The sequence below is a fragment of the Thermobia domestica genome, chromosome 9 (genome assembly GCF_964235325.1).
Source record: "Thermobia domestica chromosome 9, izTheDome1.hap1.1, whole genome shotgun sequence".
Lineage (NCBI taxonomy): Eukaryota > Metazoa > Arthropoda > Insecta > Zygentoma > Lepismatidae > Thermobia > Thermobia domestica.
Window position 1 is genome coordinate 156514592 of NC_137462.1, and position 18412 is coordinate 156533003.

The window sequence follows — 18412 nt, forward strand, 5'->3', positions numbered from 1 at the left end:
TCGATGCAAAAATCCCTTCCTTTTCTGTCTTTGAAGCAGCAATTCGCAAACGGTTTTTCTTCTTTCAACGTCTTTCTTTTCAATTCATGTGAAACCCAATGAGACATCTTTTGAATCATTCCTATGGCTTTGAGACGTTTGGAAACTGTTGTTTGCTCAACTCCAAATGCTTCTGCAAGTTCGTCCTGCGTTTGACACGAATCCTGATCAAGCAATGCTCTCAATTCTTCATCTTCAAATTCTTTTGGCTGTCCAAATTGCTTTTGGTCTTCCAAGCTGAAATCACCACTTTTAAACCGTGCAAACCACTTCTGACACGTTCGCTCAGCTAGAGCATGGTCACCAAACACTTCCACTAAAATATGATGACTTGCGGCAACACTTTTCTTCATGTTAAAGCAATGAAGAATAACTCCCCGCAAAAACACTTTATCAGGCACAAAATGCGCCATTTTCAGTTGAAGAAAAAATGTTGTTGTTTCCGCTTCAAGCAACTGACATATACTAAACAAAATGCTCAATGACAGTAGTTTTCAACGCATGTTTGGATCAAAGAAACTATGGGACAATAAGCTAGTTACGCCATCTTTTGTAAAACCGCACGAATTAATTCCTAGACCAAATATATATATATATATCACTGAATTGAGAATAAACATTCTCAGAATATGAAGAAATTTCATAAAGTAGTACACAGCAGGCCGGTAGCCAGCTCAAAAATGTAGGGGGGGAGCCGGTAGAAGTTAGGGAGGGCCCGATCCAACCATATTATGGTTCATCACCTTATTATAGTTCATTTGCAAGTCTATCGTGAAAATTTTAGGGGGCCAGTAAAAATTTAGGAGTGGCCCGTTTCCCCTGGACCCCCTCTAGATACGGGCCTGGTATATAGGAGCTCTAAGTATACTAAGATGTAGCCTTTTCCTATTGTACTTTCTTTAAAATGATTATCTATATTCGTATAGATAATAATTTACAAGCTTATAAGTTGTCTATATTAAGTTGTTTTGAACGGTAAGAAGGACCTTGAATGATATAATACAAGTAAAAGACAATTAATATTATAAAAAATGAATTTGTTCCTTCTGACAAGAATGATGTGGAAAGAGATAGGCGGTTTCTGAAATATGTATTTTCGACAGCCTTGTATTTGAATTAAAAATGCCTTTATTCATGAGGCAAGGTTTAGCCATAGGCTGCCCTACCACCTACTTTGCACCATAAACATCCTAATGGCAACTTTCGTACATCGAAATACGTGTGGCATATTACAATATAGGAAATATTGTCAGTTAAGTATACTTAATTGTTATTAAATGACAAAATTTAAGATATCCTACAATTAAACACACTCTATTATAGCGAAAGGGAATGAAGAAAATGACAGAATGCTTAACTTTGGTATAAAAAGGCCGTGGTATTTTTTTGGTGTACAATACGATATCTCTTGGTTTCCTGTTATTTATCAGTTTCTTTCCACTTTCTTTATTCCAACAATTGTTTCCTCGTCATTCATCTTCTTTAGGATACAGGTCCTAACCGAGAGCTATTAAACTAAAAATTTCATTTAATTTTCTTTCTTTCTTTCCAAATATAGAACTGGAAACATGAACATTATCTATCTCACTGTGGAGAAGCCATTTTGTTTACTTTTGCGATGCTATGTCTTGCCACAATAAGTCACTTAATTATTTATTATATGAAGGTAACCAAGAAAGTTCTGTCACCTTTTCACCCACCATCTTCGAATATCGATATGTCACCCAAGATATATCTGGAAGATCAAAAATAGTCACCATCAGCATTGACGATCTTCTGCCAACGTTCTGGAAGACCATGGATTCCATCGCGGTAGAACTTGGTGGGCGGTGAAGCGAAGAAGGTATCAAGTGCATTTTGAAACTCTACTAGGGATTTGAACTGGCGTCCTCTAAAGTGATTGTCCAAGGAATGCAACAGGTAATAATCGGACGGTGCAATATCCGGGGAGTATGGCGGATGCAATAATGTTTCCCATCTAAGGCCTAGCCACGTGGGGCTTAACGTTGGCCTGTAACAGGATGATCCCTTTGCGATTCAAAAGTGTTGGCTCCAGAATTTTGAGTTTTTTTTTTTTTTTTTTTTTTAACACGGCTTAACTGCTGGCAGTACACAGTTACAATTGATGCTCTAACAGCTGGTACCAGTTCCTGATGCTCGATGCCGCGAGCAGTCCACCAAACTTACAGGAGGACCTTCTTCTGGTGCAGTGTTGGTTCAGCCTGTTTTGGAAGTACTTAGCTCACAAATACTTAGCGGAAGTTTATAACAGAATCGAATAAACGTGCTTCGCGTTCCTCTTATTCCTTGTGTTAAAATTATCAATTTTAAAATTTAAACAACCAATTTAATATTTACCTTTGAGGCATAGTTCACAGTAGAATCATACTCACATTGTATGTTAACTAAAATTTATGTTGTGTAGAAGTTTTCACAGCTATTGTGGATATTATTTTGTCAAACCAAACTATATATATATATATATATATATATATATATATATATATATATATATATATATATATATATGACTACTGATATACTGTCAGTAGTCATTACTACTGATATACTACTATATATGCTACTGATATTTAGTTTTTGTTATACTGTACACTCTGGTCTGTATTAGAAAGCTATATTCCTATGTTCTTCCTTCAGAAGTACTAAAAATTAACCCGTAAAAGACAGATTTGATTTCGTCTTTCCTCCACTTTTAGTTCCTCTATAATTCCTTACGGGAAACGAATTCTTGTCTCAATAAATATTTTATTTTTCAGCATACCAAATCAATTGATTAATTTTTTTTTTTGTATTATTCTCATTTTCTCTTTTCATGAATTTCAGTATTTTACAGGGAAAAAAATGAAAAAAAAATTGTTATAATAATTGTATCAATGTATAAGATCCAAATGTTGCACACCACTGAAATATTATACATGTTCAAAATATAGTTTGGTGAAATCTTTGATACAAAATATAATGTAAAGTTTTATTACGGGGATAAACTTCCAAAAGTGTGTAAACACCCAAATAGGCGGTATTTTAAAATAATTGCAAAAGTAATGTTGTAAGTTAGTAGTGCGGGTGAGAGGAAAACTTTTAGGACATGTGATATTGATGGCCGCCATCTTGAAATTCATCATTTTGAATTCACTTTCATTTTCGTAAATGGAAAATATGGATAGGAAAATAAATGGAAAATACCTTTCTCCTATCTGAAATTTTCTCAGGAATTCAGTGCTGTGTTTGTTTTTGCTTTACCACTTACCCTGATGAGTTATGACTTTTTTTGTTTTCTTGGCATGGTTTCAGATGACTAAATTAACATGGCACTGACGCAGGCAGAACTCATTGAGATCATTTTGATGTCAGAGGAGTGAAGTACAAGGGTCATTGCTGATGATTTTAACAACCATCATCCAGATAGGGCATCCATTAGCCATACAAAGTAAACAAATTGATCAACAAATTCAGGGAAACAGGGTCCGTGGCCAACAAACCAAAATCAGGCAGACCGTGCACGGCGAATGAGGAAACAACGTCAGTAGGTCAGTAGTGGTGTTGGCAGCATTTAGCAAAAGTCCGAATCGAAGTACTTGTCGTTTGCCCTAAGAAAGTAGTGTTAGTCGCACATTCATGATGCGTACTTTGTTCTTGCTTACATGGCACCCTTACAAGCTATTAGTGCATCAGCACCTGTTACAGGATTACCTCGATCGACGTTTGGAATTCGAGGAATGGGCAACAGATCAAATATGCCAAAATCCAAGTTTCACCTACAACGTCTTATTCACAGATGAGGCCAACTTTCACGTTTCTGGTGAGGTAAACAAACATAATGTTCGCTACTGATCGGACACCAATTTCCACTGATGTGAAACATCTGCTGATATTCCTGGAAAGATGATGGTGTGGTGTGGTGTTTGTGGGATCCATTTTGTGGGTCGTTTGTTTATCAGTGGTACCTTAACAGCAAACGAGTATCATCGAATGTTGGAAGAATATATCTTGCCATCTCTCTTATCTGAAGATGGGACATTCCCTGTCTTCTATCAGCACGATGTTGTCCCCCGCATTATGAAATTTGTGTTCGTGAATATTTGAATATGCAGTTTGCCAACTCATGGATCGGTGGTGCTGTGGAGTAGCCACCACGTTTCCCTGACCTCACTCCCTTAGATTTTTATCTTCGGGGACATCTCAAATCCATTGTGTATTAAGTGAAAATTGGGGATATTGACCATTTTAAAGCAGTTTGAGCAAGGTTTTGGATGAATGGGGAAAAATGACTGACAATTCAACGGAATACACAACGTATCGAAGACATCCTTTTATCTGGAGAAATATATATGTGACTGACGTTGTGAAAACTAAGAAACACTCATAACTTCATTAAGGTAAATGGTAAAGCAAACACAAACACAGCATTGAATTTCTTTTAGAAAATGAGAACAAGGTAACACAACATATGGTTTCTATTTAAGAAAATGAAAGTGAATTCAAGATGGCTGCCATCGGTCACATGTCGTGAAAGTTTTCCTACCACGTATACTTCTAACCTACAGTGTTACATTTTAATTTTTGTTTTAAAATCCTATGTGTATGTGCTATGAAAGATTAAGTGTTTCTGAATTAATATTTCCCGCTATTCTTAATATGGTACATATGAATCGAAATGAAACTTAACTAAAATTGTTCTTACTATAAAAAATAAAGTAGTCATTGTGAATTGATATTCATGAAGTTCATTAAAGTTAGTAGATGTAGTCAAAAGTTTTACATTTCGAAGTACAAGACGTGTCACTTACGGACTCAATTTCCAGGGTATGGATATTACAAGGATAGCTTATAAGTTTTGCAATCTTCTAGTATACAACATACTCCTATTTGTTACAGTACAATGAAAGCTAATTATCCTTTGGAAGGATAATCCTATCCTAATTATCCTATTAAAGCGAATGAAATTGAAAGTCCACTCATATTTCACTACACACAGAGCATTACTTAAAGATTGAGACGGCTCTGTTCAACGAACAGTTCTGGAAGTTAGACCCTGCTCAATTTTTTTTTTTTTTCATCATTCAGATTTTGGAAAAATATCACTTTTTGTCGCGAAAATCTGTTTCAGAAAATGCATAACGGATTTTGCATCAGTTGTTGGCACACATCTACTGTCCTCTGGGCCTGAACTGAGGTGAACTCATGTGGCACAATGTGGAAGTTTCTGATGGTTTTCCCAGGCTCATGAAGGTCCCGAACTACATTGGGTTGGAACATGTCAGTTTGGTTTCACAATCGTCGTGTGCTTATGAACGGGTTTTCCTCAATGGTGTGTCGTATGATCTCAGAATCTGTTACCCTGGGCTGCCGGACCTATCCTGATTTTCAACATTTTTACAATCTGGACGAAATTTCTGGAAGCAACAAGTTGCTATATTGTGGTTCACTGCACCTTTTCCTTTTGCATGACAAATGTTTTGGGTTGCTACCGCAGCGTCATGTGCGAGTTGGAATTCATACAGTAACAGTTCAAGTATTAAACGTTGTTGAGCACTCATTGTCACTGTCACTAAAAACTAACTGAAGACGCTTACGGAGTGATGGCCTTTGTGTTAAATAACTCGCTTACCACACTACCTCCTGGGCCAGTTAGACCTTGTAGTTATGATCGGTCACGGCGTATACACGCATCTGTTGTTTGTGTTATGGAAATACGTCTCGTCCTTGTATTTGTAATTTTTACGTTTTGTTTTATCATTTTATTCTATTTCTTGATTCCGAAAATAATAAAAACTTTTATTATGTATGTATATTGTCGCCTTTTTAAACTGTGTTTACGTTTTCGATTGTGTTTTCGTTACATGATCACATACTCAACTTTTGAACTGAATACAGTCAAATCAAAAACCTGGGGTTGGTACTATAATAATGATAAGGCAAATCCTTACATTTTTCTTGAACTATAAGCGAGGAAAATACGTATAACTTTGTAGATAAACTGTAAATGTGTAGGTACATGTATACGTGCGTTGAAATTGATAAATTTCTGTATCTATCTATCTATCTATCTATCTATCTATCTATCTATCTATCTATCTATCTATCTATCTATCTATCTATATATATATATATATATATATATATATATATATATATATATATATATATATATATATATCCGCCCATTCCTCTTGAATAGTTACATGGCTCTGTGTATATCAAGAGTTAATGATTCAGCTTGATCCAATGTAGTACTGAGCACAATGAAAATAAAAAAAATACGACTGATTTGTTATTTTTAGATATAAAACAGGTTTGAAACCTTATGGTGATCTATACTATTGGTAGAAATTTTACCGCCTTTTGAGATAGATACTGATAACAAAATGTTTCCTTACATTACAAAAAAGATAAGGTTTAGATACCACATTATATAAATTTTATATTTTTAAAAAAATATAGTTTTTACTGACATTGAAGTTTTGTGTGTCTTGTTAGTCGCTTCTTTGTATAAGAACTTGTGCATGAGGATAATTGTAACTGATTTGTGATTTGACTTGAAATTTGTTCATTATTTTCTTCTCGATTTTTTTCATCTATGTTCAAGAAATACATGATGCAAGTACTTTCTTGATCAATATCACATTCTTACCATTGTTAAATTTTATCGTAAACTAAAATTGGAATGGAAATTATTACCATTTACCATAGATAAACATTCCATGTACATATATTTAAATATATGTATATGGAATAAATTATTCTTTAATTTCTTGTACAGTCTGTTGTGAAAGTCCGCCCAACGAAAATGACATTCCAAATGAATGTTACATGAATCTTATTGTACCTTTCATTTTTTATAACCTGAAAGTCCTTGAAAGTGTCGATCCTTTCTGAACATACTATGAATACATTTTCATGACATAATCTTCGATTTCCACACTAAGATAGATAATAATATAACTCTCTAAGAAGTATTTAAATCTGTTAAAAATTAACTAACAGATAATTAGTCAGTTTTCTTTCGTAAAAGACTTCTATTACTTTCATATATACTTATATATTAAGTACTTATCGAAAGTTGCTATTGGTAGACACAATGTACTATACTAAATACAGTACTGTACTAATACTGTAAAATTTTTGATTGTGAAACCTTTCGAGCTTTTCACAGTATCTTTTGAAAGGTTGCTAAACTATGTTACGGTGAGCAGCAACAGTTTCAAAACGAAGAAGCAATATTTGTAGTACAAACATTAATTGATATCCTATTTCTAGTATAAATAAATCTTTTGTACATATATGGCAATATTGTCGACTATGAACAATTAATACGAGAAACTGTTTATAGTGTCCATAAACTAAACAATAATTGTTATATGGATATTGCCGTCTAGTTAAAAAAATAAATATCTACTTACAGTCAAGTAAATATTATATAATCACCTAGAAATAAAATGTGAAGGAAGTATTACATATGCATTTTTCTCTTATTAAAAATTATATTTTGTAAAATTTCGTTTTAAATTTTGATTTATAAAATTTAGTATTGTCACGTATATTAAGGTATGTTTCGCTGTTGTACTGATATTCTAATTTAACTAATATTTATAACCGTTGATCAAAGGTTGACTAATCTTCCAAACTTGCGGATGATAAATTTAATTTTGTGGGCAGTATATTATATTCATAATTTACGTATTATATTCAGTTAATTGTTTTTGATTTATATTTCTGAAATTTATCTTTATGTGTTGTGATTAATTTTGAATAATGGTTATAATTGTTTATCTTCTATTCAAATTCTTTTAGTTTAGATTGGGATTATAATTTTTTTTAAATCTTACATTGAAAAGAAAAAGATTGTTTAGCTTAATTCGGTAAAGTTTAGTATTTTTTGTTATTTTATCGAAAAATAATTACTGTATTTTTAGTCGTTTAAATAATTTTACGTCATTATTCTTCGAAGTTGATTCTATATGTGAAATCTTTCTGTGTATGTGTGCATGTTTAAAATTTTTCCTTCATTTCCAATTCCTATTTTATGTATATTAACAGTGCTTTGTCATTTAAATTATGTGATACAACAGATAAAAGCGAAAAAAGCAGCGTTTATTTTTTAATAGCATATATATTACTAAAATACTTACAATTAGTTAGCCAACATCATTTGATAGTAAAGCTTGAAGCTGGTACATTTAACTACAGCGTATTTAATATATTTTGTTAGTTTTAATCTACATATTACAATGTAATGGTACAGAAGCAAATAATTTTAGACATGATTAATACGGTTTATTATAAGTAGATGAAATACAGTACTCATGCATTTTAGTAATTTTTGTAATTACACAGAAGCAGTGAAAAGCTCAAAGGTAAAATTTTGGTGTTGTATTTTGTCCACAAAACTAAATTTCATTATCAACACTCACGCTCATATTAAAATTTTGAGATTTTATATCTTGTATGTGATTTTTTTAAGAAATATAAAGTGTAAGTATGTAGTTTTACGATGAAAAAAATGATAGTTATTGTTCAATTAAAATATACAAGTAAGCCTGTTTACCTACCTGTAAATAGCTCTGTAGAAAATTTGTTTTATAAGAATATACTTCCCTTTTTATCTTTAAAAAAAGGCAATTTTAAAAGTGTACGTAATCCTACATTGCAATTTGTAGTGTACCTGTGTGTATATATATAAACAAAATAAAAAAAAAAAGTATTTGTAATAGAAGTCACACTTTAATTTCTTGTATCGATCATAATTTAACCTTCAAAGAAAATATAGAGGTCTATCTGAAAACGGTTTGTCAGCGAGTTCTAATAATCACTTCTAAAATGAGTCATGTTCATATTGGATGACAATGTCTATTAAGGGATCTTACCAAATATTTCTGAAATAAATCTTAGATAATTTTTCATATACGATTCCAAAGCATGGGGACTACAATTATTTAGCTTGTACCGAGTGATTCTATGAATAAAAATAAATTTCACTTATGATTAACTTTCAATACTTGGTAATATATGTAAGGTGATATCACATCTCAAATGAATAAAATAATAAATACAGCAGCTTTACATGATCTCTATGTTTTTGTATTCTTTTTTACGTTTGTCACGTGAGATTATGCAGCCATGCAGGCGTTGAGCTGTTACTACAATATCACTCTGTAACTCGAATAAGTTCCATTCCAATTTAGTTTCAAATTTTGTGCTTTCTGCTAGCTTTTTCATACTTTTTGAAGGAGTTATTTTTCTTGTTTGCAATGAACGTAATCATTATTTGCCTTCGAAATTTTTCTCAAATTCAGAAGACGGTTTAATACGTTTACATATAGTTGAAGACAGTTCATTAGAATGTTTACATACAATTTAAGTGCCCCTGGTTAATTTATGCTAATGCACCAATTAACTTTTTCCATAAATCAATATAGGTGATATACTGATGAAAATAAAATTGGCGTTGAAAGTTGTAATTTTAATTGAGGAAACATATCTTACAAATAATTTGATGTTTAGTCTGTATTTTTAATCTCTTTATAGTATTTTCAAGCTTTGATCTTAACAAAATGTGATAGTTTCGTTTTTTTTTTTTTTTTTAAATAACAGTTGCGGTCTTGTCTGCTATAAGGTTTAATATATAAATTTAAATTATGTAATTCTTCATATTGTCACGTCAGTTGAATACTTATATTGATCCTTGATTTCTCTGCCGTTTTCTTTTAACTTTCTAGCGTGTAGTGTTCGAAACTTGGAGGTAGTTAAAGAAAAACGGAAGAAAACCCAAAGGTTTCAGAAGTAAGTTAGTATTACATTTAAAATGAAAGTTTTTGAGATATGTATATGTGTGATCACTAAAGTTCGTGGTATACGGGACTTTTCGACATCTTAAATCCTATGTGATCGTCAATATTATTTACTTGAGTTGACATTTCTATTTTAGCTACAGTTAAAATCATCATTTAGGGAATTATTATTTGTTTCGCGAATATAGAAACGTAATCATTACATAAATGAACCCATGTAATTTGTTCCGTTTTTATTTTGATTGATGTTAAGACTTAACAAGATTAAACTAATATTCAAACTGTTTGATCTTCTATTTGTTTTAAAGATTCCATGCTAAAGGCTTATCTCTTCTCATATGGCTATAACCAGGGACTTAAGGAAATAATGATAATAAAGTATATTTTGTTAAAAAAAAAAATAAAAAAAAATAAAGAAATCATTCTATTCATTCTTTGCTATAATGATTTCAATATTATAAAATAACTCCTTCATGTAAAGCAGTTACTTAATGTTAGTTTCTCAATACGTATTACTTTACAGAGTAGCGTGATGCTTGATACAGACAAGGGGAAGAATATAGAGGGGAAAAAGTAGCTAGAGATACATTGTAGGTTTGTAAGCGAATACAGGATAAAAAGAAGTAAAGAAAGAGGCTGCAGGACGCTACTCAAGTAATATACGATTATGTTACTAATAGTATCAGTAAAGGGTGCATTTAGTTGATTTGAGAAAACATTAGCTTCACGGCCAAAATTTTATTAACCACAAAAATCTCATGTTCTAAATACATGATTTTGTTTTTCAAAATTATATATACATAAACCAATTGACAAAGCACTCTCAGTTGTTGTATGTTTGCTTGTTCTGGAAAAAAAGATATTCACCCAAAAATATATATATATAAACATTATAGTATTTAAAAATAAGTTTTAGATCGTTGTTCAGTTCATGTTAGTATCTCTTATAGTTTGTTTTCGATTACGTTATATTTATTTGATTCGAAAGATGTAATGTTATAAAACTCCATTTTTAGTGCAGTAGCTTTTCTCTTAAAACTTGAAAAAATACAGTTCTCCCAACAGTTCGATCACCCGAGAATTTTTTCGTTCTCGGATACGATTGGTGAGCTGTTGTTACTATCGGCAGCGTAAGATGGCGCTTTTCGTCGGGTACATCAGTACGTACCGGGCCTTCTATCTGGGTAGAGGTTGCGCGGGGAGTATCCATATGTCTCCCTTGAGATGGGCAGATAGCGGTATCCTGGCACGTTGATTCTGTCTGATGCATGGGCTGGTTCATCATATATAGACTTGTTGAAGGGCCACGACTCGAGTTTCGAAGAGAATTCTGGGAATTCGCTGAATGGTCGGAAGATTCCACGGGGCCTTGCCCTAGAGGCTTCTGGTGCCCTCATGTCGTCGCTGCCTGTACAGGCCCCAGAAAAAAGAAAAAAAGACTAATATTAGATCAATTGATCGTGATTTAAAAAAATACATTTATAAAATTTTAATTTTAAAGAAAACTACATATACGTATTTCTTTTTCTAAAATGATGCTGTGAAGTAAAAATTTTAACTATAGTGAACACTGAATATTCCATATTAGTCTATTTGCTTTTTTTCTACAATATATTCTTTACTACAGAGTTCAGCTATATAGTAATTGTGAAATATAGATTCATATTTTAAGGTAATCTTAAACACTTTGAAAGGTTCAATATCAAATATTTATGTAATTAATGATTCCATACTTTTATTTTTATGAATTTAGCTTATTTCCGTTACCTAGATTTTCAATGGGTTCAGAAATCTTAGGTTCAGTATAATTGTACAGTAATAATTTGACTAGTGCTGAGATGGCACCAATATGTTTATTTTTTTTTTTTCAAATTTAATACAGAAACTTACTCTCCTTATTCTTATTAACATGAATACATAAGGTACTATGTATCTGGAAGATAACTTTTAAAACAAGATGAACATATTCATCTTCTCACCTTTATAACTAATCTGAATAAAATGAAGATTTCTCTGTAGTTGATATTAAGTGCATGTAAATATGAAACTGCTGTGTATTCGTTTAAAGTGCTTTTTTGTTGAAAGTGATGAATATCAAAAATAAAACCAAAGGCTAAAGAGCTTGAAATTCAATATTAAAAATTTTATAAAATATTAAATGTTATCCACATTTCTAAAAAAAAAAAAAAAAAAAAAAAAAAAAAAAAAAAAAAAAAAAAAAAATGCCTGAGCAGAGTACTGAAATAATTTGGAGAAAGGAAGAAAGTAATTTTAAAAATAAGTCGAATTTACTCTTACTATACATTCTATTTATAAAAAAAAATAATTCTCTACCAAGTAAAATAATATAAAAATCAAATAATTTACTCATTTACGATCTCTGAATAACAACAGAAAGTGCTGTTTAGGCAGAAAAAGAAATAAATAACTTAATGTTACTTGAATATAAATTGTTATTGTACAGCATAAACCATATACAAACCCATTTGTTGATTAACCTTATTGGTTTAATTTTTCAGGTATAGTAAAATCTTTTTAGAATCTTTTAGGATTGAAGAGATTCATGACACTCATTAAATAATGTTAAACAATTCAAAGTAACAGCAAAATGTTTATTAATATGACAAATATTAGGATATAAAGAAGGAGATGAACTCACGCACTTTATAAAATTCTTAGCATAGTCTTCATGCTCAGTACTTTTCATCAAGGAAATAAATAAAGTAAAAGTATGTGGCAGAGGATTGGTATATTTCAAAGTTTCATGCTCTCCTAACCTAGCGTACCACTTAAGAGAATGTCTAATCATAATATAAGTATGAAACTGTGTGAAGCGTCTTATACACTAATAAAATAAATCTATATTGAATGTATTATTCAATGCATGTTTGGCCCTAAATGGTTCAGAAACTACTGGACTGGTTTCATGTAGTTGTGGCTTGTTAAGTAAGTCACATGAGTAGAAATTACAATTTCAATTGATGTAAAAACATTGTCACTGTTGAAAACACACAATTTCAATTACAATTTCATACAAAAACAATTGTATGTTGGCGCATTACATATTTTTTCCCCTTAGCTTGTAGTGATAAAATCGTAATTCTACCGACGTGACTGCTCTCAGGAACCACCACTGAATTTCCACCAACCTTTATTGGAATATCAGGTGTTATAGATTGCTTAAAGCTTTTACTCTATGTAACTGGCAAATCACGTTAAAAATGAGGGAACACATGAGAATAAAAGTGCTATATAGGAAATTTTAAAATTATTACGCGTTTCTTTTCAACAACTGGATGTAAAGCCGTAAAGTTTGGTATAAAAGGGATTCTTTTTCAAGAGGATACGAATGAAAATCGTTCACTCGTACAAATCCAATACGACGGACGCAGAAGAAGGCCTTTTTTTTTTAACCGCTGTATGTAAATGAAACGATTGAAATGAAGTTTCTAGTTTTATGTCCCACTTTGTTCTCTAGGCTAAAAAAGACGGATAATTAATGAAAATTAATGATCTAGAAATAATTGGTGGAACGATAATAGGGGAGAGAAGGGAGAACTCCAAAAAAAAAAAAAAAAAAAAAAAAAAAACTCAATGGCCTGGAATCGAACAGGAACCCCTCACATCACAGGTGAACTATAAAATATGGCTACATATCGATAACTAGTCACATGTTCCATTTCTTTTTCTTCAAAATTTTATAGTTGTCACAGTTCTTTTCGTTCCATCCTCTTGTTCTAATCAATATTGTTTTAATCCTTTTAAGTATTTTTCTCATTTCGATCTTCTTCACGCCTTTTCCTTGTGTTTTCTATCACCGTGTCAATTGTCAATTCAGATTCTGTAATGTAATTCATATCATCTACAAAGCGAGTACATTTAATCTTTCTAACTCCTACCAATACGTCATTTTCTCTACTGATACCATTTTCCATCATTTTCTCTAAATCTTATATTGAATACAATTGGTGAAAGGCAACACCACTGTCGAACACTCCTTCCAATTGGATTTCCTCATTTGTATTGGCTCTCATTTGTTGGTTCATATGAAACTTCTTAAACTATCCTTTGATTATAACTTCATTTGCTTTAGAATTCCCAGTTCTGATCAAAAACCTTCTCTAAATTAAGAAATATTAAATACACTTTCATTCCATTCTGTGAGAACATTTTACAATACTTACAATAAATCAATGTATGCTTTACTGCATTTTTCCTTCCTAAACTCAAAATGTTTCTCCTAGTTATGTGACTGGCCATATAATCTGTCAGGCACGTAGCCAGGATTTCGTGAAGGAAGGGGGGGGGGGTCCGTGACATGAAATACTGTGATCATCACACCAGGGGCTCGATCATTCTAGACTATCTTACTGGAACTTATATTGGTTCGTTTAACCAGGATTTCGTAACGGGGGGGGGGGGGGTGATATGAAATTCTGAAGGCTCAGAAGCTTGATCGATGTAAACTACTTTACTATCAACATATATTGGTTTGTTAGGACAATAAAATGAGGATATATTGGTAAGTATTTTAATAACAAACTATGAAGAAATCTCGAGTAATAAAAGAAGAATAAAAACTATTGAAAAAGATTTTACAATATTTACGTTCTTTTCTTTGTTCATTCAAATATAACAATTTTCCTTTTATTATGATCTCAACTATTATGAAAAGTACATATTCACTATTATAAAAAGTACATACTCAATAATGTCTTGTAAAATATTTTACAATATCCGCGTTCTTTTTCTGTTGAATCAAATGCTAATAGAACTCCTTTTCCATATAAATTTTTGTTTTTATTATTCCATCAACTACTGTCGGTTCCAAATGACAGGTTAAAGGAGAAGTAGAAAATTGTTTTTGAAATAACATGTTTGATTCTGTAAGGGTGCGATGACGAAAAATTATAAAAAAATGTCCACGCTGTTACTCAACGGCACTATGCTTTCGGAAGCTTGAAATCTCCCTGACTAGTAGCAGAAATTCTGAGAATTCTGTATCTTTTCTAGAAATTTCAAATTCCCTGACTCTTCCAGGATATCTCGCTCACCTCGCCACCATGTATTGCAAGTAATACAAATCTTATAAGAAAGAGTAACCAAAAGCTTCCTGTAGTTTTTTTTTTTTTTAAATTTTTAACGCTGATCCTTCTTTTTCTCATTTCATTTTGTTTCATCCTTCCTTAATTTTTTCATTTCTGGTCTCGACCCCCAGACCCCCACACCTTGGCTACGTGCCTGCTTCTGTTCAATATTGGAAGTAGAATCTTTGCTGCTACGTTGACAGTTATATAGTCGTCACATCTTTTTGCATTCATTTCTTTAGCCATTAGAATCATTAAGACTCTTGAGGGTTTTCTCACATAGCTCAATAATTGTCATGTCCCCTAATAAGAGTTTCCAATGATTTTGTTAAATATTTTTCAAAAAAAATTATAATTTCCTTTTGTGATCTCTTTATATTAATTTCTAAAAATGTGAAGCGAGTAATGTAAAGCTCCATAATAGGTTAAAATTTATTGTAGTGTCAACAAGCCACATTTGGTATGAATACATTTGATCTTAAGATTCAAACATTTTTAGCGTGTAGTAAAACAATAACAAGTTTGTTTCATTTAACAGTAAAGAAAAATAGAAGCATATTGATAAGAAACGAGAAATAGCAATTCAATTACTATCTATTCAATAATAGGACTACTAATAGTATGAAAGTTCCAAAAAGGAAACTATGTTCTAAATTTTTATTCTTCTGATGCAAAATTCTTGTATTCTTGCTTTGGAGTGAAGATTTGAGCTACAAAAGCAAGGATGGGAATAATGAAAGAAGCCTTTACAAAATAAGATAAATGTATTATATAAATAAACAAATGAAGAGTTACGGTAAAAATCCAAAAATCTAACGTGGGCTGTACCGTATGGTGCAGAAGAGCGAGGGAAGATATTACGGAAGATCGTTTGAAATGTGTAAGTGGGAACGTTTGAAATGGACGTTTGAACAAGGATAGAGAAAAACTGTGTTGGACGAAAAATCAGTGAGTAAATGTTAGCAAAAGTTGAGAAGAGAAGGATAATACTGGAAATAGTTAAAAAAAAATAATAAAAAGCAACAAAGAGAGGAAACAGGAAAAAACATTATTTTAATTAATTATTTCATTAGAGATATTATAAAATTCGTGATGCAAGATAAGAGAGAAAGAATAGAGTAGAAGACCATAATTAATTGAAAATATTAAAGAGAACGATTGAAACGAAATGAAATCTGTAAGTGAAGACCTCGGTGCAAGAAGTGGATAGCTCCAATTGCGGATTAAATTCACAACTAAAAAAAAGTGCTAAAACGCAATTTATTTTCATTGACCCTTTAAACATTTTGTAAAAGAATGCGATAGTATAGGGATAAAACATTTCTTTGCAAAAAATTTGAAAACTAAAGTAGAGTAAATAGACTTCTAACAATATTTTGCTTCAATTCTGAACCAAATGTAAAATTGGAGCTATCCCCTTGTTGCACCGAGGTCTTCAATTTTCGTTCCTACGGCTATATTCTGTAAGCAAAAGAAGACAAACGCCTAATGAAAGTAAATGATTGTGAGAGAATCGGTGCTATTTAAGATTTAACATATTCACCTTCAAGTCGTAAGTTACAATAATGTTTATGAGTACCACTAAAAAAAATAGAGCTATAGCTTTTTTCTTTTTCTTTTTTTGAAAAAAGTATACATCTCCGCTGGACAATTGATTATTATTTATATAAAAATGAAACTTGTTTTGTGTCCCGAAATTTTAATTAGTTACTGCATATTTTAAAACATATATTCCATTCATGTAAGTGTTTTCAAGTTCGAGGAACTTATTCTCAAATTATTTTAGTTATTATATAGTGTGTCTGTTTCCACCCTGTATTAGCATTATAATTCTCTAGTGAAACAACCAGAGTCCAAAGTAATTGGACACTTTCTATTTAAAATTTCCCATTTTACATCATACAATGTTACTGGATATTTTCACAGTGAGAAGTATTTTGCACAAAGGATCGAATTCCATGTAGTCCATACGATGCTGATATACCTGTATGTGCTTTACATACAATTATTGTATATCTAAATCCTTACTTATATATTATGTGTCAATAATTCCTAAGGCATGGTAAATATTCCTGCTTATTGTCTATACAACCATAATTATAAAATTCCACCTATTTTCTTTCGTATATATTGCAGTATACTAGTGAATAGTACATTTCATAATAATCTCTACCACTATGAGAAAAACGACAAAAGTACTGTACCATAATCTTTCAAAACTTTGTTATGTTTGTATCTTACTCATTTAAATCATTGAAACACAGTAATTACATTTCCAGATTGTATTTTCTTACCCTTCAATGCGCGAACGTATGATTGCCAGAACTTGGCCTTCCTCTGGATTGGTTCGTTGCGGCCTATGAGATCAAGGTGTTGTTTAAGAAGCATTTTTATGGAGTTTCTAGTTCACTACTGCACCACACACAAAGGGACAACTCTGAAAAGAAAATACATGGAATTAAGCGATGGGAGCAAGATACCTTTAATTCTATTTAATAACAATAATCACAACTTAGGAACATATCGCACATCCGGTGGAAGACTGTTACAAGTCAAAATTACACATTTGCGGGAACACGACTTTTAAAGTTCGTTATTGTACCGAAATTGCTCCCTGGAATACTGGTATTTCTGCCATCTAGGAGTTAATTTGTTTAGTTACGTTTATGCAGGTAGAGTTAGTATTCTCTTTTGAGCGATGATAACCCAAAATTTTCATTTTTTGAGTTGTAACACTCTTCCACCTGATGTGCGATATTACAAAAGTACTCATTAATATTTGGGACTAATATTCAATAGCTTGTTTTATGCTATTAGATATAATCAAACACGATAAATGAAGAAATATAATGGTTGCCGAGCAAATTTTTTAGTTGTACCCTGAGAATGAAAACCGTAATCAGTTCTTGAAACGTCGGTATTTAAATAAAACAAATCTTGGATTGAAATATATATATATATATATATATATATATATATATATATATATATATATATATATATATATATATATATATATATATATATCTTTCGAAAAGAAAGGGATTTAACAATGGGCATACGTGGATAAGAAAGACTAGTATTATAAATCCGTAACGAAAATATCAATTTTCTTGTTCCTTTTAGTATAAGGGCAAGGATAAAATTTTAAATACATTTTTAAATTTCCGTGGAAATAAGCAATAAATGTTTGAAAATTTTATGAATAATTTGTTACTACTATTTGCTGAAGGTTTTCATCTTCATTATTAATTTACACTTCTATTATTTTCAAAGGTGAAACAGCATGGCTGCGATATTATCAGGAAGCATGGTATGTTGTTTTTATTGTAAGCCATTGACAGTTGGTTGATTGATTGGTTAGTATTTAACTTATCTTTCCAGCACTGACGTTATATGAGACATAGACATAGCTTAAAATAAACTTGCATAGCGCATCGAACTCAGGTTTCTCGCACGGAAGAAGAGACTCATCTT

At 31.6% G+C, this 18412-nt stretch overlaps 1 protein-coding gene across 3 annotated transcripts in view; it reads right to left on the reverse strand.

Annotated features, from left to right (window-relative positions):
- Positions 1-18412, reverse strand: part of Mf (myofilin) — a 58453-nt gene that overhangs the window by 17712 nt on the left and 22329 nt on the right. For all 3 annotated transcript variants that reach the window (XM_081772050.1, XM_081772047.1, XM_081772049.1), the window contains exons 2-3: positions 17230-17372; positions 11017-11256 (exon numbers count right to left, since the gene is read on the reverse strand). In XM_081772050.1, the coding sequence (XP_081628176.1) occupies positions 11017-11256; positions 17230-17323 (334 nt within the window). In that variant the 5' untranslated portion in view covers positions 17324-17372. The remainder of the gene's footprint in view (positions 1-11016; positions 11257-17229; positions 17373-18412) is intronic.